The following is a 22,465-nucleotide window of genomic DNA, read 5'->3' as shown; positions in this document are numbered from 1 at the left end:
GCTTCTAAACAAATTCATAATTCTATGCCTTGCATTGGACTGACAGGATTTATTGTGACCATGAAATGGAATCCTTTTATGTGCCACATTGGTCACTCTGAGATGAAGATGCCCAGTGTCAGAGTCTGACAGCTGCATCTTAAGTAACTCTTCTTGTTGTTTTTTTCACAGAGCATCTGTGTGGTTATCTGGCACAGCAGGTCCTCTTTCTCTTTGTTTAAAGGTCTGCCAACTTCAGATTATGGAAGAGCTTTGTTTATAATTTGTCTTAGAAAAAAATCTGCCTGCTAGAGGCTTAAAGCCTGGTTAAAGATCTGAAAGTGAGTATTGTTACAGGCTCACTTGCCACTTTCCATAAACCTAATTCCTAAACAGTACCCTTTCTGTGGCAGTTCTCTAGCTGTTGCTTCTGCTAAATCATGTAGCTTAGTTTTACCAATTCTGTCATGGTGCTGTTAAAAGCAAGAAATTGGCAAGCACCATATCAGACAATCAAGTTATTAAAAATTCTGCCTCAAAAATATAGATTTTATTTTCTTGGCCATCACTTTTTCTATCTCCCATTCAATGTGCCGCTTACCTTGATACTCTTGGCTTTCAAATTAAAGCCCTAAGTGGATAAAATGGTTTGATTTATAGATGGTAACTGTGTTAAAATGCAGCACTGAGTCATTCATGTGACCTGCCAGACTGGATTTGTGTGTATTACATTTATGCTAAACATGCACCCACAAACTCTTTGGTTCTTGAGATTTCTTGTGTGTGTTGGGTTTTTTAAATCCTGATATTAAAAAGAAAGTTGCACAGAAACAAAAGAAACAAAAAAACCCTAGAGAGCACAGTGTTCCCAGTGAAAATATAGGTAGGTGTGTGGGCAAGAGTATTCTGCTCAATCTACGTATATTTGTGCTAGGTGTTTTTGGGTGGTGTTTGGGTATGAGCTGGTATATTACTGTGTCATTGTGCCTGTGAAAAATCAGCACCCTGGAATAAATAAGGCAAGCATGCCCCATAACAGAGGGGTCAGTAGAAAATTCCATTCCTTCAGTATGATCTATACGGGGATACTGGGAAAACAGTTTGAACAAAACTAATCTACGTAAAAACCTTCAGAAACACAAAGTGTCCAGGAAGAAGATAAAAGGAACTAGAACCTGTCCATTATGAAATGTGTCAATAGCTATTTCTGTAGTATCTCTTTGCATGATGACACAGGTTCCTTTCCTTTTTCTGGCTCTTTTTTTCCATTGGGGTGAGTCGAATTAGCATTCCTCAGTCCAAGCAGCACAGAATTGTTGGTATTGTTTTGGAGACTCTTTGGAAACAGAGCATTATCTGTTTTGTTTAGATATCTTGCATTACTCTTGAAGAAATGATTGAGATAATTCTGTAACTGATCTTGGTGTGAACAGTAGCAGTTGCACTGCACAATTGTTAATCCACCTAATGCCATAGATCAAGGCTGATTTTGCCTTTTTTCAGTTCTATCCTCTGTCTTCCTCCTGTCTGCTTCTGGCCATACTTTCTGATCCTCTATGCAAGATGGGACATATATGCTCCCCCATTTGAAAATCAGTCTCTGTGCTGTGCCTAGGAACATGTGTGTGCACACAGCTGAAGAAACCTGACATGAACCTTAAATCCCACAGTAGAAAGGGCCAGGACTTGATTTCACCTTCCAAAATCTTTCGGAAGGATCTGTTATAAGAAAAGCCAGTCACCACACATTGCTGCTAAGAAAAGCAAATGAACATGCTCTTTGGAAACAAGGAAATTTTATTACTTCACTTGGACTACAGCCAGGAGAGTACATCATTCTTAGAAAGATGTCAGGGAACATGTGAAGAAAAACTGCAAAATGTTTGATTTAGGCACATACAGGAGCACAGTGCCAAAATATTATGATGAGCAACTATGTACCAGGCAGCAAATGACTCAAAGGAAGAATGCTGCTTACCAGCTTTTCAGCCCAAAGGGAAATACACTGAAATTCCACTGATCCTGCCTGACTCTCAGACTCTGAAACCAGAGCCCAAAGAAATAGTTACAGACCACAGCCAGGCTGTTTCTATTTGTGCAGCTACCAATATTGGATGTGCTTATGCATATATATATATATTTTATACAAAAGCAAATCTATTTACATATAAGGCCTCAATTATAGCATAAATGCTACTGTGTTGGCAGGCCATGTAAAGTAGGTAAATTATCTGAAAGGTAGTTTTATTCTAGATGCCTAGCCCAATAACTAGGAAAAAACAGTTCAAATTTACCCAAAGCTCTATGCTTTTACTTGCAGTAGAGTTTTGTCCCACATTCAACTTTTTAATTAAGTGGTATAGCATCAGAAATTGGTTCACTCCACATAGCATATATATTTGCATTGGTGCCTGTGTGATTCTGTAGCAAGCAACAAGTTGTAACAGAATACAGCATAACTGGGACTACATCTTTCTTATGGGAGTGGACTCCATTTCCTGGATGAACTGTCTTTCCTCTAATTTGGAAAAAAAGCCCGAATTTGGCTACAGACTTGTAACAGAATACTAATGACTTCGCTCCACCCATTTTTTAAGCTTGACATTAAGGCAAACAAAATGTTATATTATTTCTTTACCCTTGCTTGAAAGAGGAATAAAGAGCAATCAATAGTTGTAAACTTCTCTGGGGCTAAAATTTTAAACATAGAAAAAGAAGTGTGGCACGGAAGCTGTAAGAAATATTTTCACTAATTCTTTGCACATTTTGAATGAGCCTAATACCTACATGAAACATCTGCTCAGTATTTTGTACTCAGCTAGTGCTAAAATACAGTAAGTGACCCCGAAACACAGGGTCTCCTGTCTTAGTTTTGAGTATAAGATAAAGAGCAGTGGGAGAAGACAGGTTTTATTTCCATATTTTTCTTTTTTGACAATAGAAGGCAGCAATTCAGTGTTCTCCATCTTGGGATTCTTCTCCAGCTGCAGAGTGGAGCCACTGATAGCTTCATTTAGGTGGGATGTAGCCAGGGGATTCCTCCTTGGGGCAGTAGTAGGCAATCAGGAGACTCATGACCCAGTGATGTACAGCCACAGCCTCTTGGGTGAGAATGCCTCAACTAAGAGTTGTATCAGCAATGGCAAGGAGGAATATTTTTATTATGTGTTCTTTTGATATCAATGAGGTATGGAACCACAGCAAATGGACAGGATCACAACATTCCTCAGCAAAATCCCAGTTAGAGTAATTCCACCTATGCTGATAACTTTCAATTCAGGCTGTATGTGCATTGCAAGGGCACACATCTAAATCACGTGTCCCTCAAAAACCTTTCCACTAAAGCAGCAAATGCAATGAAGCCAGCTGTTTACAGAAAACTGTCTATGCAAAGATGCACATCTGACTGGCAGATGTGAAGTCAAGAACACCTCCAAATCTCCTGTCAGCTCCTCTGGGGAGAGCTGCTGGCACGAGCAGTCACTGGGCAGTCTCACAGCAGCGCACGGGCGTGTTGTCCGAGCTCCAGAGCTGCTCGCTGACTGTGCCCGAGCGGCTCACCTCCCACAGGGCCAGCTTCAGCACCTCAGACACCGTGCTCTTCACCTGCGCTTGGAACTTCTTGCTAATCAGAACGTAGAGGATTGGGTTGAGGCAACTGTTGATGAAGCCAAGGCCGGTGGAGAGGGGAATGCCGTCCTGCAGTAAGTCATGCAGGTTTTCATCGTGGTGAGCAGACAGCTCCACAATGCTGAATATATGATATGGTGTCCAGCAGACAAAAAAAGCTACAACTACAGCAGTGATGGTCCAGAAAAGCCTGCTAGAAGTCAGTACAGTTCTCCTCTTCACTTTGACAATCAGCAGCGAGTAGCAAATAACCATGGTCACTAAAGGAAAGAGGTAACCAAATGCAAGCCTCACCCAAATGAGGATGTGATGTGTCAGCAAAATAAGTTCTCTGTCATGCACATGGAAGTTGTTGTAGCAAATGGTGACATTGTTGAGAACTGTAGCTGTGTCTCTAAAGTACAAGGCAGGGCCACCAATAATTGCAGCTGACATCCAAATGACCCCGCTGAGAAGGAGGGTGTTCTTTACAGTCCTGTACTTGTAGGAAAAGACGGGGTGGACAAGGCGGATGTAGCGGTCGAGGCTGATGAATGTCAGGAAGAAAACACTGGCAAACATATTAAGTAGTGCAATGAATGAGTTCATTTTGCAGAGCCACTTCCCAAAGGGCCAGTGGAAGCCCATTGCCACGTATGTAATATAGAGGGGCAGGAAGAGAACAAAAATGAAATCTGCAATGGCCAGATTCAGGAACCAGAGTGTGGAAACAGATTTATCCCATTTAAAGCCCATAAACCAGATTACAATGGCATTACCTGGCACTCCCAGCAGAAATGCCACACTGTAAAAGAAAAGGGAAATAATATGGGCAATGCTGAGGGAGGATTGGGGTGACTCATCTTCCTCAGCCAGATCGTAGAAATAAGAGTAGTTCTCAAAATCTTCAAATGTCATGTTGCAGAGTGGCTTTCTGGGGAAGAAAAGAAATGAAATGGTCAAAGGAGAAATGTTTTATTGCACTGTAAATAGTAAACTGCAAGTCTTTCATGTTTTTGAGCATAAACCAAAAACATTGCCTTAGTTTGACATATCTGTCACCTTTTATCTGTCAGTTGCTAGCACAAAACTCCTGAAGAAATTTGGTCACAGGCATTTCAATAAATGTTCAAATCAAAACAGAACTTGAAATCTTCAATAACTTTTATGTTTTCTTTACATTAATTTCTTAACAGACAGCACTGAGCACAGTATCACTGATACATTTCTGGGAGACCAGATGCAAAGTTTTATTGAAGTATGATTGTGCTGCTCTTTTCTGGTTAGGTTCTGTACTTTACTGCTCTGTTCCTATGTGAAGTAAGCTTTATGCAATATATCTATCTAAAATCAGAGGAGCATTAGACATCTATGTAGGAAAAAAAAAATCACTTAAAAATGCCAGGAAGCCATCTTCTGTAAAATTTCACCCACCACCCTGCCTCAAATTATAGTTAACAAAATGACAGCCATTTCTCCAGCAACTAAAAGTTCATGGGTTTATTCATCTCTTTCATGTATGTTTTTGTATTAAGAAATGATGACTTTCAGGCCCATTTAACATGTTGGATTTCCTTAATACAGCAAAGAACGTAGCAAAGAAGAGAAAGAAATATATAGAACATGTTACAGGTATAATACACATTATGGTGTTCTTCCACTAGTGAGCTGAGAAACGGGTAATAGATGAAAGAAAGCTTCCCATGAACAAAAAACACTGTAAGAGCTATAAATGGAAATATTTGTGTGTCCTTTTTTAAAGACAGAATTATAGGATTGTCTCAGTTTTCTTCTCTTGCAAAAGCTTCTGGAACTTGCAAGTACAACATGATTTTTTCACATAGAAATTCTTCCTGTGGGTGGAAGGGAAGGTGAGGGGGAAGAAAAGTGCAATATAAACCAAAACAGAGGGGGGAAAAAGAAATGAATGGGAAAACAGACAGGAAACAGAGTTTGTACAACAGAAAGAAAAGCAGTCAGAAGTTATTTCACAGTATTATTTCACTGTGTTTAGTTTGCTGTATTAGACAAAGCTGCAGCACATCACGGGTAGCCACAGTCAGACAAAAGTCTCTGCAATGATCAAAACAACTATTCTGCAAAACTCTGTCATTATTTAAAGCTGAATAGTTTGGCTGGGCTCAGCTGCACTTAAGACCTGTGCCTGAGAGCAGTCAATTAGTCCTACTATGATTTATCTTACTGCTGAATTTCTGAGCGCTATCTCCATTCCTGAACCAAAATTCAGCCCATGCTTCTGGAACTCAGCCCTGCATTCCTGCAATGCCATTAATTACAGCATGCTAGGGACAACAGGAGAGGGGTCCCCAGAGCACACTGCCTGCACAACCACATCTGCAAACTCGTATTCCTGTACTTACCTTTGCTCCAAAAAGTAGCTCACCCACTCTGAAAGGCTTACTCACACCGGTGAAGCTACGCATGTGCACACGCATTAGCAGGATTAGACTTCTCATTTGTAGATGGATAGACAGGGAAGGGAAAAAAAGCTTGTGTAATTTTATAACTCTTGATTAAAAAAATATGTAGTAAGAGTCAGCACAGCCTGTTCTGTCAAGAGGCTATGATAGCATTTGTGATTTACATCAGGCTGAAAGAATGTTATTTGGTTTGCTGTCCTGATAAATGATACTTATTGGGCTGCATTTATGTAATTACATGCCCCTTGGGGGCGAATTCTGCATCAAATACCACTACCACCCATCTGAGTAATTTTTTCAAACAGCTTAACAGCTGCTGAGAGAAGGATATAAACATGGAGCAGTACCATTAACATCTGGAACATTATTTTTGGACAGTTTCAGAGGACAGTCAGGTTAACAACTGGATTTTTATGTGGGTTTGCCTATACAAAAAACTATACATTCAAATCAAATTTATGCAACTAAACAAAAAAATTTCCAACTATAATGACAGTGACAAACATTTGCCTACTGCCCAACAATGTTAATTTTATATTTAGCATTTTCAAGATGATGTATCACAGGAGAAAAAACACATACATAAATAAATGCCAAATATTTCCCAAACCTCCTGTAGTTTAAAACTCCAATGAAAGAGCACACCTTTAGAATGCAATTATTTTTCCAGGCTTATATTTTTCCTCCTCTCTAACTCTAGTCTTCAATGCAGGGAGTCTTCTTTAGCAGTGGGAGTAAAAAAGCAGAAGGAACATTGTTTACCACTGCTCCCAGTGCACAGATGCTGAAATTAGACTCTATGGCTAGGGCTCAGCAAAGACTGCCAATTACATTTGCAAAGCCCAGAAACTGTTACTTCTGACATTGACATATATGAAGCACTTCTATAGCAGGACTTGTGGTGTTAAGCTCTGTCCTGAAAAAGATAAGCAGTAGGTGATTGTCAGTGGACTTATAATGGATTATATCAGTGAGGACACAGATTTTTTTCATTAGCCATAATTCAGCAGGGATGTTTCTCTGTGGTCCTGAAACACATTATCTCTTAATACATTACTCTGAAATTAATAAATTTCCAGAGTCAAAACTGTCTTGCAGTTCAAGCCTAGGTCTCGTGAAGAAATCTAATTGTATTCCTTATTCTGTCACTAACTTCCTGTATGATTTTTGACAAATGGCTTACTTTCCAAGCTGGAAAATTCTCATGAATGTGTTTGCAAAGTGAGGCTCAGTAGAGAAAACAATACTGTCAGAGATCAGTTCTGCTGGGCTTTAAGGCAAATGCTAGTAAAGGGTAAGGGAGGTTTGGTGCAGTTCACTGGCTCAGTGTCTGCCGGTCTGGGGAGCCAGTGCATGGAAAACATTTTTCAATAAACAGGAAAGTGTGGTTAGAGGCCTGCCAATAAGCCTTGGGAGCAGCCACAGGTTACAGAACAGTGTTCTATTGCATATGGATTCATATATCCAAGTTTAGATTTCATCCTGTCCTTTTTTTAAACTTTATTTTAAATAGTAAACACCCTGTGTAAAGTGTATGCTTAGCAGTTGTTTGATGAGTCCATTCCTGTTTGCTGAGCCACAAGCAGCTCTGAAAACTGAGCCTCCTTGATTCAGTTGCTTAATTATGAAAATAGTTGACCAGGAAGTTTCATTTCCTGTCCTCTTCTGTAAAACAGAAGTTAATTTCTAAATGTCTTTATAGGAATATAAGAGGATGTCTCTTGGCACTTCTAGATCTTAGGACAGAAAGCAGAATTACCAAGAAATACAGATCATCAGGAAATATTTCTAAAATACCAAGCCACAGAACTGTTGGGAAGAGACTTCACCACATGTTTCATGAACAGTCTTTCTCTGAATTTCAGCAGGGAATTACAGACTTGGATCTCAGTTGGCATATTCACAGCTTTCTACTAAAAGTACCTAGAGTTCATGTCCTCTGCCACTATTATAGCTAAGCCATAATGACAACTTGAACAAATGGTTGGATCTGCCTAAAATAGAACAGCTCTTGTCACACTAAGAATGGCCTTAGAGTTATGACATGGGACAGTACTTTGGAACCTATTCATGGCTACGCCACAAGCATCCTGCTTGGCCAGGGGAAATCGTTTCACCCCTCCACACCTCAGCCCTGAGGTCACTGCAACAGCTTTGGAATTAAATTACATTGGGCTTTCAGTCTAAAATAGAAGAAAACAAACAAAAAAGTTGCAATTTCCATCCACTTCACTTGAAGCAAAGTCCTCCTGGGGGTTCAAAGTTCCCTGGGCACCACACAAGTTAGGACCTAACTGAATTACACGGGCAGTCTTTACCACAAATTCGAGCTCAGCCCACACAACCTCTCTCTCTCTCACATTTGGTCCTCATCACTTTTGAATTTTACAGAAAGGTCAAAGGGAAGATTTATTCATTGTCTATGTTAGTTAAAAGTTAACACAAATATTTGAGTGGTAGTCCCCAAATCTGTTTTTTCAGTGTGACAAACAGTGTTAGAGCCTTTGGCCAGATAATTGGTTTCAGAGGTCACAGTAATGGGTCCTGACTTACTAGGAAAATTATGGTTTGGAGGGTTGGCTGTCTCAACAGTTCAGTTCATAGAGGGAAGATATTACACAAACCCTCCTATCAATGTCTTTTTGAACAATTGTGAGCACATCACTTTCCATGTGTGTTATCTGTGGCTAAAGGAAACCTTATTTGAATGCATCACTTCAACTTCTGTCATTTGCAAGAGTCAAAAGCTGGAGAACAACTAGTTTCACAAAAGGTCACTTAGAGCCTGCCTGTCATATTGTGGCAGCAAGTTTATCCAGGTATTGAATTCAGCTGCAAGCCCTCATAATTTTTTCTTGGAACTTTTGAGGTGACAAATTTTGAATTTATCTAGCTTCAAAACCATAAACATGAAATCCACTTGGTAGTTTATGTGTAAAGTTCAAAACTCAGAAGGCTGAGCAAATTCATTAGAGGTACACATGTATTTATGGCAAGCATTTTACAAAGACATAGGATAGATTTGAAAACACACAAGGAATACTGATGAAATTACAGACTGTCATAGATTCACATTTCTCCCTCAAAAGGACGAAGCCAAGATAACCGCTTATCTTTATGCAGAAACATTCCTATAGCAGGAGGTGCCTGACACACTCATACCACAAAATTAAATCAGAGCTATGCTACAGATTAAGCCTAAAGTTGCCCCTGCAGACAAAGCTACTAGGTAAGGAGCATTTTAAGCTGGTAAACACAAAAGCAGAACCAAGGCTTGTGCCTATGTTTTCTCTTTCACAGACACATACACAAACAACTGTCTTTTGACCATCCTTTTAATGGTGATTAGATATATGGTACCCTAATTACTTCATATGTCATCCTGAATTCAATAATGGGTCACAACAGATATGACACGTGATTGGAAATGTTTTTGAGCCACAATACAGATGTATTTGTTGTAGCAGATAAGAAAGGAATGCAAATAACAATCATTCTCCATTATGTCTCTCAGCAAAACAGTGTTAGAAATGTATTTGCAATGTACTAGCTAGACATGTCCTAGAACTTAGGCCAAAATCAACTTTCTTCAAGCAAGGCCAAACATGACCCTGTTAGTCATAACACACCACATCATCGGTGGGATTGAAGTCCTTTGACCAGACAACAGCCTGAAAACACTTCACACAAAGTGAGGGCTACAGGATTAACAAACTCGTATAGTACAGACTCAGTTAATAATGGCAAATCTACAATTTCAGACCATCAGTTTTGCCAACATAGAAATGTTAAACAGAAAATGGAAAATCCAACGTTATATCTAAATAAGGATGCTGTAGTAGGAAAAGTACCACAGTAGTTCTGGCCTGAATATAAAATATCTTCCTGACAATGGCTGCAATTGAGCAGTGTCCCGTTTCCACAATCAGAGACCTGATAAATTTCTGCAACCAGCAACTGCATCTCATCAAAACTGATTTATTTTCAAGCTGATCCCAAGCACCAAGTCTTCCATTCCCAAAAATGACAAAGAAACCCAGATGTCCCCAGGATATGCACTGGCAAAGGGGAGGACACTTAATAACTCCATAGATAGCCCTTGTCTCTGCTCTTATTCCCTTCTGCTAATAGTAAGACTAATAGCTAAAAGTAAGACTATAATTTTAATATTTCTTTGGAATGTAAGGAGTTGCTGTAGCCACTGCAAAAAAACACAAAATTTGTACATTAGAGTCAGGAAAATGACTGGTCATATCCATGAAACACTTAAAAGTAGCACCATTTTTAGAGAAAAAAAATCTAATATTCTTACCAAAAAAATATAGACATTTAGCGAAACAGTGACCCTTGAGATTTAAAAATTGCCTGATATATTGTATGTGTCAGCACTGCCAAAGTATTTACATAACCAGTCATAATGCTTCAGTATTCATAACCCTTACTGAAACGAGGTTCAAGTGAGAGGTATCATCAGTCTGGTTGACTGTAGAATGCTGAGAATGACCTACAGGAAGTCTCTGATCAAACCAAGTGCTAAATCTAGAGTCCCTGCCTAGTGGCTCAACCACAGCCCTGTCCTCCCTTGTCAAGCTCAGCACTGTCCCTTCTCTCATGGTGAAGTGCAGAAACCACAGCTTCACCTCTGGGAGACCTTTCCCTCCCTGAAGGGAGGCTCCCTTCTGTGCCATCATGCTCAGTGTGGTGGAGGAAGGCAGCACTTACCTGGGCAGCCCTTAACTGCTCCTGGTCTGTTTTCTCTGCAGGAAAGAGAAAAGCAGCCTGGATTTGCACCCTTTGTTTGCCATCCCACAGACTGCTGTGTCTCAGCAGTGCCAGGACACACCTCAGAGCCAGCAGGTACACCCTGAATCCTACTGGCTGTGAGCTAACACACTGATCAAGTGTTGTTCTGTGAAGCTTCACGTGTTTTCTAGTCCTCCTCGAGTGCCAGCAGGATTTTCTTTGGCTTAAAGCCACCATAATAACTACATACCTAGAGCAACAGAGATATCTGATTTTAAAAATTTAAGTGCTTCAGCTTTGCAGTGACTGGACTGGTGGGATAATGAATGCTTGCATTTCTAATTAATTATGGCTTTTTAAGGTTTTCATGCAAAAATTACTTGGAATTTTTACTTTGCAACTGTTTCACATATTTGTGATGAAAGAATATTTTGACTAGCATTCATGTGATCATTACATGATCATGCAGCTCCGAGCATGTTTTTAAATAGTTGTACTGTTTGAACAAATACATGCTTTAACCACAACTCCCTTCAACGAAAAAATAATAAAGTGAGAGTAGAGGATACAGAGTAAATTAAGAGTTTTTTCTGCAGTTGACTCGGCAGACTAATTAAGGCAAATTAAACATATGTTAGACAACAGCCATTCAAAAGGCATTGCAGGGTAACAACAGGTCACTACAGAAAAAATCCAGAGTAACATTTTCTCCAGCAAGACACAAAATATCTATTGAATAACAGATAAAAAATAGCTTACAATCTGCTATATTTACAGTCCTTTTAAAAAGAAGAGTTAAGAAATAACCCCAGAGAACCACAGCTCATTCCTCTAATATGCCTTCTTATATCCTATTCAATTTCACAGATCAATTTCCTAGTCACTTATTACAGTATGTTTGGTTGTGTACTGCCCTCTAAATTGATCTCTGTTTTCCTAGGTTTATTCCACCCCTCATTTATATAACTCAGCAGTTTCTTCTAGCATAAATGTAATATTCCTATGTTTATATTACTCTTGACACATACTCTTGCATGGGTATATCAGAACATCCAATTCCAAAATATTGCTAGTACATATGAGCTGGAATGTTTTGGATAACATACTTTATTATGTCCTCACAGTTAATATACTGGGATCACTGTGTACAGTAGATTAAGAGTGCCTACTCTTGTATCAGTATTATTCTAACTTCCCTACTCATACAAAGCCAAGTATTTTTTTACTTTAAGATCAAGTCTATAGTAAGTACTGGCTTTATGCCTGCAAAACTGAAAAATTCAAATTGTTAAACACAGTTTCAGGAGGACTGGATATTTATCCATTTCCCTAACATGGTATTGGGAACACTCCCCAGCATTGATAGGAATAGATGGCACCTATGATTAAGGTGTTAAATTAGGAGCTTGGAAATACTGGTTTTACAGGCTTCCCATATTACCTTTACAAATCACTTCTCACTTGACTCTGCCAGATATGGTACAACACCCTCAGTTAACACTACTCAGGTTTCTTAAATGGGCAATGGTTCTTAACATACCCAAAATATCTCATTAAAGGGATGTGGGGCTGAAACTCATTAAAAGGGCACCACCAGAAAGAAGAGATGGGAGTGTAGAAGGTGGCAATACACTGACTGTACAGGACTTACTACACATCACTTTCTCTGTCTCCTCTAGAAGGCCTCAGAAGGGAATAAAACTTGTGTGCCAGGCTCACACTTGCTGAAAGAAGCAGGAATTTCATGTTGGGAAAGTACCCAAAGGCCCTAGTCCTTGAGATCAAAGCCCCACAGGATCTAGGCACTATAGCATGTAATGAAAGACAATTCCTGCTTTGTTTATAATTAAACAGAATAAACACATACAGGAGTAGTGAAAGGAAGAGGCATATCTTGCCCAAAGCCAAACAGTAAATTTGAAGGTAAAGTTGGGAGCAGAATAACTTGCTAAAAGAATAAACAGGCAAATATCTTTAGTGGATAGAGGGGAAATATGCTGGTTCTTCATACTTGTGTCTTTTGATTCTTGAAATACATCCTTCAAGAACTATCAAAAAGGGACAGGAGAGCCTGGGTAGGGGAAGAGAAGTAGGAGCAACAAGCCAGCAGAAATTTCTCTTGGGAAAAAGCAGCCATGGGCTAATTTGTGGATTTTGGCTCTTACTTTAAGGCCCTCAGCGCCTGGACATAGTGAAGATACGAAGAGTACAGAAGTAGCTGAGCTCCCCTGGAAGTACTGTATGCTACCTTTGAGGAAGGACACATAACTTTTTCTTTTCGTCTCAGGAGCCCCAAGCACACTGTAAAAGTAAAAGCAATTGTGAGAGAGCTCATGTCCACATTATGGCATCTCCCCTCCAGGAGCAGTGTCTCTTGGACACTGCCTACCCCAGACACGGCAATGCCTTTCTTCTGCTGGGAGACCACAAGGAACTGCTCCTCACAGGGAGCTCTCTTGTGCAAAGCCAGCCACAACAGAGCCCAGCACTGTGGGGAAGCTGCTAGCTTCAGACTGAATGAACACAAATTAAACCATTATCAGAAATAATGAGTGCAAATTAGCCAGACAAGCAGCCACCACAGTAAGAGACAGCTGAACTGCTGGCACATTCCATAAGACAAAATAAATAAATAAGCAAATAATAAGACCATTCAATAGATTACAATCCCCTGGAAACCTAGCTGCTGCTTAGTGCTTGGAATAGCACAGTTATTAATACAAAATTAATATTGAATAACAGATCACAAACTTCAAGTGTCTGTCAAAAAATACAAGAAGAAAATTCTTTAAGGCAACTGGCTTTATTAGGAAACAGATCTAAGTTTCCCTCTTGAATCAATCTATCAGAAATGAACAAAAATGGAAGCATTTCAGAAGTTGCTCATTGGTTGTCAGCAGAAAGAGAAATTCTTAAAATTAAAAGAAAGAATGTATAATGCACAGGACATAGAAATTGCATTACTTTGATCAACACTTTTCCTCTGCTCTCACCCGTGCAGTAAAAATCTGTAATCAGATCCTGCCTAGGAATCCTTAGACAGAGCTTCCCTGACTTTTCCACAAAGGCAATTAGAGAATCCAAACCATAAATTAATTCTCCAGGGGCAAATAACTTTCACTGTGCCACAATCAAAGAGTTTCTCAGTTCAAGAGAAGTGGACTCACTTACAGCACATAAAAAATCCTTAGAACTGAAGTGAAGTTGATAGGACCTCTATCCTGTCTGCCTGGGATAAGTTGCTGATAATGCTTTAAATTTGGCCAGAAGTTGCAGTGCATTAAATAACATTAAATTGGGTTATCAAAATATTTGCATTTCCCCGTTCTGAGGCAGAACAATAAAATTATGATTGTGAAAGTAAGCTAACCTATCATAAGTAAGTTAATCCTGAAATCAGTTTCTACAAATCTGCTCTGACAAGCTATTTTACCTTGACATAGCCTAGTCACTCTCTTCCCCTTAACTATGAATTAATAAGCATTTTACATTATTCAGTGATACTATTTCATTCAGCTAGAAATCAAATGTGTTTTAATTCACACACAATGTTCAATGTATACATGTTTTCTAAGTCCACGAAAACAGGTCTGGGATATTGTCTGTCTTGCAAGATCACATCTAGAAAGGTGACAGGTGACAATGACACTGTTATCACTAAGTGTAAAGAGCAGGTGGAACCTATTCCTGTCTCATTGTGTGGTAGCATACAAGGCTTCAAATCTTATTGTCACTTCCAATACACTTACTGAAAGCTAGATCCATATCCTACCTTATTCCACAATGGTTAGGGAAAACACACACACTTTCCAGCTGAGATCACAGAAATCTTATTCAATTCTGCAGAACTGCAATTATTCAGAAGTATTCTGTTAATCTGCTATTTAAGTTGAAATTATTTCCAGTTTCTGTTCTAGAATCTGCTCAGATCAGAACTGATGTATTTTTGACTAATTATACTGGAAATTGCTATAGCTATAGAAGACACACTATCCCTGAGTAAATAAAGAAATTAAATCCAACATACTAGGGAACACGGAGGGGAGAGAGAGATTTAAGTCAGGTCACTTACTGTTCTCTGACAGGGTAAAACTCCTTGGAGTGTGTATTAACATATTCAAAAGTAATTAAAAAATAAATTCACACACATTTTCATACCTTTTCTTGGTGCTGGGGTGGTTCAAAGCAACCTTTGAAGTAAATGAATATCACATTCTTTCTTCTAAGAAGCTCTTTCAGCCAGTATATGCTACTCCACCTTACAGCATTTGCCTGCAAATGTTGCTGCAGCTGTAGAGACTCACTATTTAGATGGGAAGGGAGAGAAAGATCTTAAATATTAGAGAGTTTGACCTACCTTTCTTAGTTCTTTGAAACAAAAGGCACTGTAAATCAGGGATCTGAGCTCTGTAGCAGAGGGAAGAATGAAATGATCTGCAGAGTTCACAGTCACTTTGTGATTCCAGCTGCTTCACTTGGCCACTGCCTTCCCTCTAATAAAGCTGCAGAATGATATAACGCTGTGTTTGTTTTCAGTGAGGAAGTTATTTCCAACTTCCCTTGGTTTTCTAGACCCATTTTTGAAATATTGCCACGCTGTATAATCCCAGTATTTCACCAAAAATAAATGTTAGACATTTGAATGAATCATTTTGGTCAGGGTCCAAGCAAGCAACAGATGTGGTGGCTGATGAATGGAAAGAGACCTTACAGTTGTGGGCTGCTTTTTGTTCTGCAGAGGAGAGGTTGAACAGTATTTCTTTGTAAGCACTCTGGTTTATAGAAAATAATGTTGAATGAGCTGAAAGATGTTTAAAAAGTCACACTGAAAGCATCATTTTGTAGCTGTACAGTGTGATACATTCATTTGGTATTTAGGATTAGTAGTTTAATCTCCTTTTGTGTGTAAGAGAGAAGTAAGATCTTCTAAACACTAATTAGTGAGTCTCTCTGTCAGATAGTGTAACACTGGCCAGGAATTTGAACTGGTCACTGTTCAAATTCAAAGGTGACTGGGCTTGACTCCCAGTTCTGTAAAGAGCCTGATGAAGTTTTGTGGCCAGGCCTCATGACCTCCATGTTGCTCAATTTCTCAGACAGTAAAATGGGAATATTATTCCCCTAGTATCTACCTACAACAGCTTACCTGACTCTGATGGTACCACACTAATCATACCATTTGAAATCAGCTGAGCATCTGCCAGTCTACCCTGCCAGTGGAAACAATTATTTAATAGTGGTACTCCGCTGTCACTAATCCAAAATATGTAACATGTTCAACACTGATTGAATCTAGTAAAGGACAAATTTCCCAGATATCAAATCTATTGATTCCAGTGAAAAATTAGAAAGAAAAATCTCCAACAAACCAACCAAGTATGAAAAAAACAGCAACATAGAATAGTGAAGTGCTTAGTGAGATCAGCTAAACTGGGATTTCAGCATCTGGTTAACAAGGCTATCAGCTCTTAAGCAACTCTCTTTAGGTTCACAGACCACAGATTGTCTTAACAGGAATCAAAAACTCCTTCTAGCTAAACTAGTCTTCTTTGTCTTTCCTCCATGACAGTTCTTCTTGTTCTGCCAATATAACTTTAAACACTGAAAGTTACACATGAATGCTTAAGTTTTACATGTACATTGTACATGAGTGGGAAAGCCTCTGATTCCATGAAAGGAGGATGGGGATTATGCACAGAGCCCCTGCACCATAAGGAACGCACAGGGGAGCAGGACTCCTGGGAATATATGGGGACAAACAGAGGGGGTTGCCCGAGGAAAGCACCTCACTTGTTTATTTCTTGTATTTTAAAGATTTCCTGTTCTCTCTAGTTACTGATTGGTGAACCTTCACTAGTAAAGGCTCTTTTAATAGTAATTATCTTCTTTTGTAAATGCTGGGATGGGGTAAATACAGGCACCATTTGACAGCAGACCTGCTAAGGGGTTTTTTGCCTGTAATGGCACATGAGTCTGTGTCTCTCTAGGTATTTTGCCAAATCTAATTATTGTAAGGCAGTCAATTCAAAGGTTTGCTCAGTACTATTTCAGCAGGACAAAAGAGGAGATTATGAGGCAGATAACCCCCAGACATGATCCACAAAAAAGATAAAACCCCCAGCAAACAGTCACAATTTGCCAAATGCTCTTCACCTTCTCAGTGAAGGGAGCATTCTGGAGAGTGAAAAAGATTCTTGCAGTTTGGGGTAGTGAAGGATTGTCCCTAAGGCATTGTTCCCTTTACCATAAATTAAAACCAGATTTGTGACTACTGAAACATATACTGGTGTTGATACCTCAGCTCTTCCATCCTTCAGAATCAAGGGAGGATTAAACCCCCTGTAGTAATTTTCCTCACCCTTCCTTACCACTACACCAAATATGAAATACCAAACACTAAGGGCCCAGAGGTCACTTTGCAGAGGAAGTTAGAATGAATGGATGAATGAATTCCTAATTTCGCGGGAAATCAGGGTTTTTTTCCAAGAATAGCAGATTACTGCATTTAAAATAATTTTCTACTTCTCTGTCCTACTGACATTTTTCCCTTTTCCATGGAAAAGGACTTTTGCTTTGATGAGAAATTACCCAGCTAGCACACTATAACCAGCATAGTAACATACCTGGGAGAAAAAAAAAAGAAAGAAAACCGATTTTTACAGACAAAATTGCATTCAATCTGAAAGGGTTTAGTTCTGCTTGTTTTCTGTTTAGATCTAACTGCAGCATTTTAGTCATATATAGTTTTGATTAACCACAGTGGAAATCTTAAACCCCTAAAGAATGTAAGCTTAGGCTCTAAATCTTTCAGTTTGCTTTAGTTCTTTCTATGTTCAGACACAGTGAAACTGGAATGACAAGTCACAAATTACATGGTTTTTTAATATACACTTTTTTTGCAGCCCATTAACCACTGACATCATTTGAGTGTGATCTTTGCAGATAATTTTGTGAAAGTTACATGCTTGGAAGAAAATTAGTGAATAAAACAGAATACCTTGTTTACTTTCATGTATTCTTTTCTATTTGGAAGTTATATTTGTATTTTGCAGTGTTATTTGTGCTTTTTCAAATGGGTAAGTTATCAAAGCCAATATGCCAGAGAGCTCTGAAGAGGGATGTGCATTCATGAGCATACAGTGCACCTGGATCTTGCAAAGCAGGGAAATACTACTTTATACCTGATGGAAAAATAACAAAGAAGAGGATTTTCATACAGATACACATTGGGTCGTCCAGCCGTGAATAAACTGGGTCTAGTGAAAAGCAATTTAATTTTAAAAGCACTTCTGATTCTTTGGAGGCTTTCTTAACCCTATAAAACTAAACAGAAGCACAGGATGTATGGAAAAAAATATACAGAGGACAAACTTCTAGAAGTGCTTTACTGGTATTGACCAAAGTACAAATTACAAAGAAAAAAAACAAAAAACAAAAAACAAACAAAAAACCCCCACACAACAAAACAAACAAACAAACAAACAAAACCAAAAGTAACTTTTAATTTATCTGGCTTGCCAACAACTGCTTGGTAGTTCTGACAATTATCCCCACTCCTGAGACCACCGGATCTTATCAAATTACCTATTAGTGTGTGCCGATAATCACAGCACTAATCAAGATCCCATCAATGTTCCTTAATTCAGTTAAATTATACAAACTACGAATTTGCAAATTAGTTCAAACAAAAGATATTTAGTTTTTCTCAGGGTTAATTTAAGCTGAACAACATAAGAAAGCAACTACTTACTGTTGTTTACAGCTAGGTCTTCTTTCTTTTTTTAGAAAAGTAATTCTTCACTGTTCCTTTGTCCTCACTGTTTGAATACCTCATCGACTAAAATCTGCTCTGGAAAGACCACGTTTAACTACCTGACAATCAGGAAAGGGGTAATTTCCTTCCTTCCTGTGAAACTAATGGCTATTCATGCCTATCCTTTAGGTAAAGCTGTAATGTTTACTTGTGGCTTAACTCCCCACTATATACCAGAGTCAGCAACTGTGACAAAATTCTCCAGCGACACATTTGAACAAACCACACGATGAAGGAAGGTTTGGCTCATTTGGCAGGTCCACAGCTCTTTCTGTGCTGACATTGACAATCTGAAAGATTCTCACGTATAACACGTTGAAGAAATGCAATAATTCTGCAGAAGGAAAAATCTTTCCTCATTACTTCAGTCAGGTCAAAACACAAAAGTATACATTGCTATACATCTATATATGAATGTATGTACATACCAGTTCAAGGTGCAGCACTTCATGTAACTCCTGCAAACACAGTCAGCAGGGGGTTACATTCTATGAAATAATGAATATTAGAGAATAATTTATTATAGTAAATATTTATGTGATGTATGTATTATACGTTATTATATAATGCATGCAAAGTATTATTATATAATGTATTTTTATTTGGTTCCTGGGAAAAAATGCCATTAGAAACAGCATTTTTCCTCCATAGATTTTGCTTTTATATGCGTATTTTTTTCTCATTTTCCACAAGTAAGTAGGAATTATTTTCTACATAACTTTCAGACCACAGGTATTCAAGTTCTAAATTCATATGACAATAATATAAGAGATTATATGTGCCACTCAGATAACACTTGAAATCCATGGAATTTTCAAAGTGTGTCTTGACAACCAAACTTCTGATATATGTCATTGAATGCTAAAGATTATATTAATTGGATAGCTAACCAGCCAACTCAATAACAGTATTTTTCCATTTTAGCCAAAGTGCTGTCTCCTCCCATGGAAAGGAATGTCAGTATTTGGAAAAATTATTTCAGAGAGATCTACAGAGATTAGAGACACAAAAATAAGGCTATGCAAACTGCAGTTGTTTCACTATTTATTTCACAAAATATGTTCGTATCTTCAGGACTGGTTGTATGGATTAACCAACTTGCTCTTTTTCACTTCACATAAATTACCTGGAACTACAGAGTTACCTCTGTAGACAGGTCTGAGGAGTGAAGCCAGAATTTACTGCACCTTGGATTGAGTCAGATGTCTCAAAATCTGCCCAAAGCCTAGCCAGTCTGGGTTCAAAGAAACCCAAAGCACAGGGATGAACTTTAACCACATCTCTTAGGGATTGGGGTTGCTCTACACACCCGGCATGTAAGTCCCAGCATAATTGTTTACAACTATGCTTACAACAGAGATCTTATTTTCCATTTAAAGTGCAAAGACTCAGTATCCACCTTCTATATAATGTGTCTTTGCATTAAAATGCACAAATCCCCAAATCCACGGTTCAAATAGGATTACATTATGATGCTACAATGGTCAAAACTCCTGACCCAAGAGGTGCTTCTGTTTCACATTCTGCAGTCAGCTATTAACAATTCACAGCCAAGTTGCTGAAGACTATTATGATGAATAACAATGCATAAAGCAAGCAGATTTGTATGAAGGAAACAATCACCAGTTCCTGCCCCTCACTATTCTACAACTAGACTATTGCTCTTGGCTACTGTGATCACTGAGACACATCTGGTCTTAAACAAAATGGGGACAGGGAAACTGAAAAGGATTCAATTTCCCTGAAAAAGACACAGAGCAGAACTGAGTGTTGATGCAAAATTTGGGCAGTTCCCTGAAAATATATGCTAACAGTCAGGGTGCCTATACAGGACTCACATGTGATCAAGCAAGGTTGTTGCTTTGCACCATTAATGCTCAAAATCTAAACCAAGAGAAACACCTGGGCACATGAGGAATTATAGAGGCTGCTGGTTACTCTTTACAATACTTGATCAGCCATTGACATTCCTTAGGAATTATGAACATGCTATGGTTTTTAATTGGGCAGTGGCTCCTTGCAATGAGGAATGGTTCCTGAACACCAAGTACAAAGCTGATGCAAATCAAATCTAAACCAAACTCAATCATGTACAGATGTTCTGAGATGCTCCTGGTTTGGTGATTTCAATGCACATTAATTTTTATTTTTAAAGTTGGTTTTTATAGTCAGCTACATTTGTCAGACTATTTTTCTGTTTAGTGGATGCAAACACATATTGTGAAACACATGGCCTTGACTCCACAAGGACTTAAGTTATTTATCCATAGAAATGAATGTGAGATAGGGAGAGCCAATGCAAGTTTCTGTCTACTGCTCTGCATTTGTCCTCTCTGAGAACAGTTTTGCTCCTAAATCCTACCCAGTTCTCAGCCTCTAATGAGTTGGGAGCTGATAAATCCCTATAAACCTGCTACTTGTGATAGATGCAAAGCAAATTATTAGATGCTCTGAAAAACACTTTGCTAGTTAAGGGCTCAGTGTATAAGTCAACCTTCACTCTTTCTTGGCCTTCAATAAAAGCAAATATAACACCATCTCTAATAAATCTTTAGTGGGCTCTGGGGATGAGGCGTAGGATACCAATCTAAGCAAAGACACAGCTAACCCCCCAATATTTATCTGTCCATTCTAGTTCTGATTCTCAAGCTCTATCAAGACACATAAAGGTTACTTTGAAATCCTCCTCACTTTGCAATCTATTTTTAAAGAAGACTATATGACCCAAATTCAGCACTTAGCATGAATCTCAATATTGAATTGAATTGGAAGTCCATATCCTTCACATAAAATGCTAAATCCATGAGATTGGATTTAGCATTTTATGTAAAGGGTATTTAAGTTGCCACTTGTATTTTAAAGACAAATAGCCCCCCTTCTTTTAAGAGAAGAGAAGAGAAGCTTGTGGAGAAGGGAACAGCCATTTCTACATTTCAGGCTGAGAGACTAGGCAAAGGGAAATTACACTAATTGTATGAACCTTGGGTGCAAACCAGAAACTGAACTCCAATTACTTCAGTATTATAAAAACATACAATCTTACAACATAGAACAGATCAGAAAAAGAGAGAGGATAAACTCTGATCCAAAGTAATAGTATGTGAAATGCTGAAGAAACACAAATCAAATGAAAGGGTTTTTGTTTAAAAGTTCTTTTTCTCCCTTTTAAAATTTTTCTATGAAAACCTCTGTGTTTTCAAACTATAACAGAAAGAGACTTTTTTCAAAGGCTAATGTCTTTGCATACCAGCATTCTTAGCCTAAAATTAAGTTTTGTCCTTGGGAAGAAAAACCAGGACTTCTCTTGTTTAAGTTTCTGCTTGCTTCCTGAATAGGATAAAAAAAACTTCCTTTAAATTATTCCCATGGTAAAGCAAAGTAGAGAGTCCACTTTTTCTCAGATGTAAGAGAATATCTTATGTGGTTTATTGCAGGAACATTAAAAAAGTTTAACATTATTTAGAACAGCCGGGGCAGAGAAAAATAGCACTTACTTAACTTCCTTGGGAATACATTTTGACCCCACCTTAAACTGCAGAACATCCAGTGACTCAACATAATAGCATATATTTGGAGCTCCTCAACTCCTAAAGATTGCACTACAGACAAGGAACCTGCAGAAGCATTTTACATTCCAGATTACCTTGAATTCATATCCACCTATTTAAAATCGGAAAAAATCCATTAAAATGGATGTATATAAACATTTAATTCAGAATATTACAAGGGGTAAAAGCTGGTTTGAAACTTCTGGGAGCTTGAAAATTCTTGATAAACAGAATTAATAACCTTCCAAGCAGCTTTGAGAAAATTATCTCTTTGTATCAGAAAGAAATTATTGCCTTCTGGAGTAATGGGAATCAATATTTACTTATGCAAA

At 38.4% G+C, this 22,465-nt stretch overlaps 1 protein-coding gene across 6 annotated transcripts; it reads right to left on the bottom strand.

Moving 5' to 3' along the window:
* Positions 1-1,804: 1,804 nt before the first annotated feature.
* GPR1 (G protein-coupled receptor 1) lies at positions 1,805-18,604 on the bottom strand. 6 transcript variants are annotated; one of them, XM_030952684.1, is made up of 3 exons: positions 18,523-18,599; positions 14,931-15,075; positions 1,805-4,522 (listed from the first exon to the last, which is right to left on the bottom strand). In XM_030952684.1, exon 3 carries the CDS (start codon positions 4,504-4,506, stop codon positions 3,460-3,462), a length of 1,047 nt encoding a protein of 348 aa, XP_030808544.1. In that variant the 5' UTR covers positions 4,507-4,522; positions 14,931-15,075; positions 18,523-18,599; the 3' UTR covers positions 1,805-3,459. The 6 variants fall into 6 exon arrangements, 5 of the variants coding, with proteins under 5 accessions (XP_030808544.1, XP_030808543.1, XP_030808542.1 ...); XM_030952683.1 differs by lacking the exon at positions 14,931-15,075 and adding an exon at positions 15,130-15,274 and having other exon boundaries at positions 18,523-18,598; XM_030952682.1 differs by lacking the exon at positions 14,931-15,075 and having other exon boundaries at positions 18,523-18,604.
* Between the last annotated feature and the right edge of the window lie 3,861 nt (positions 18,605-22,465).

The sequence above is a fragment of the Camarhynchus parvulus genome, chromosome 7 (genome assembly GCF_901933205.1).
Source record: "Camarhynchus parvulus chromosome 7, STF_HiC, whole genome shotgun sequence".
Taxonomy (NCBI): Eukaryota; Metazoa; Chordata; class Aves; order Passeriformes; family Thraupidae; genus Camarhynchus; species Camarhynchus parvulus.
Note: the sequence above shows the minus strand (reverse complement) of the source record. Positions and strands in the feature narration are given on the sequence as shown.

What these genes read in the sequence shown, in the direction of transcription:
- GPR1 (XM_030952682.1), bottom strand. Translation starts at nt 4,506, where the DNA reads ATGACATTTGAAGATTTTGAGAACTACTCTTATTTCTACGATCTGGCT.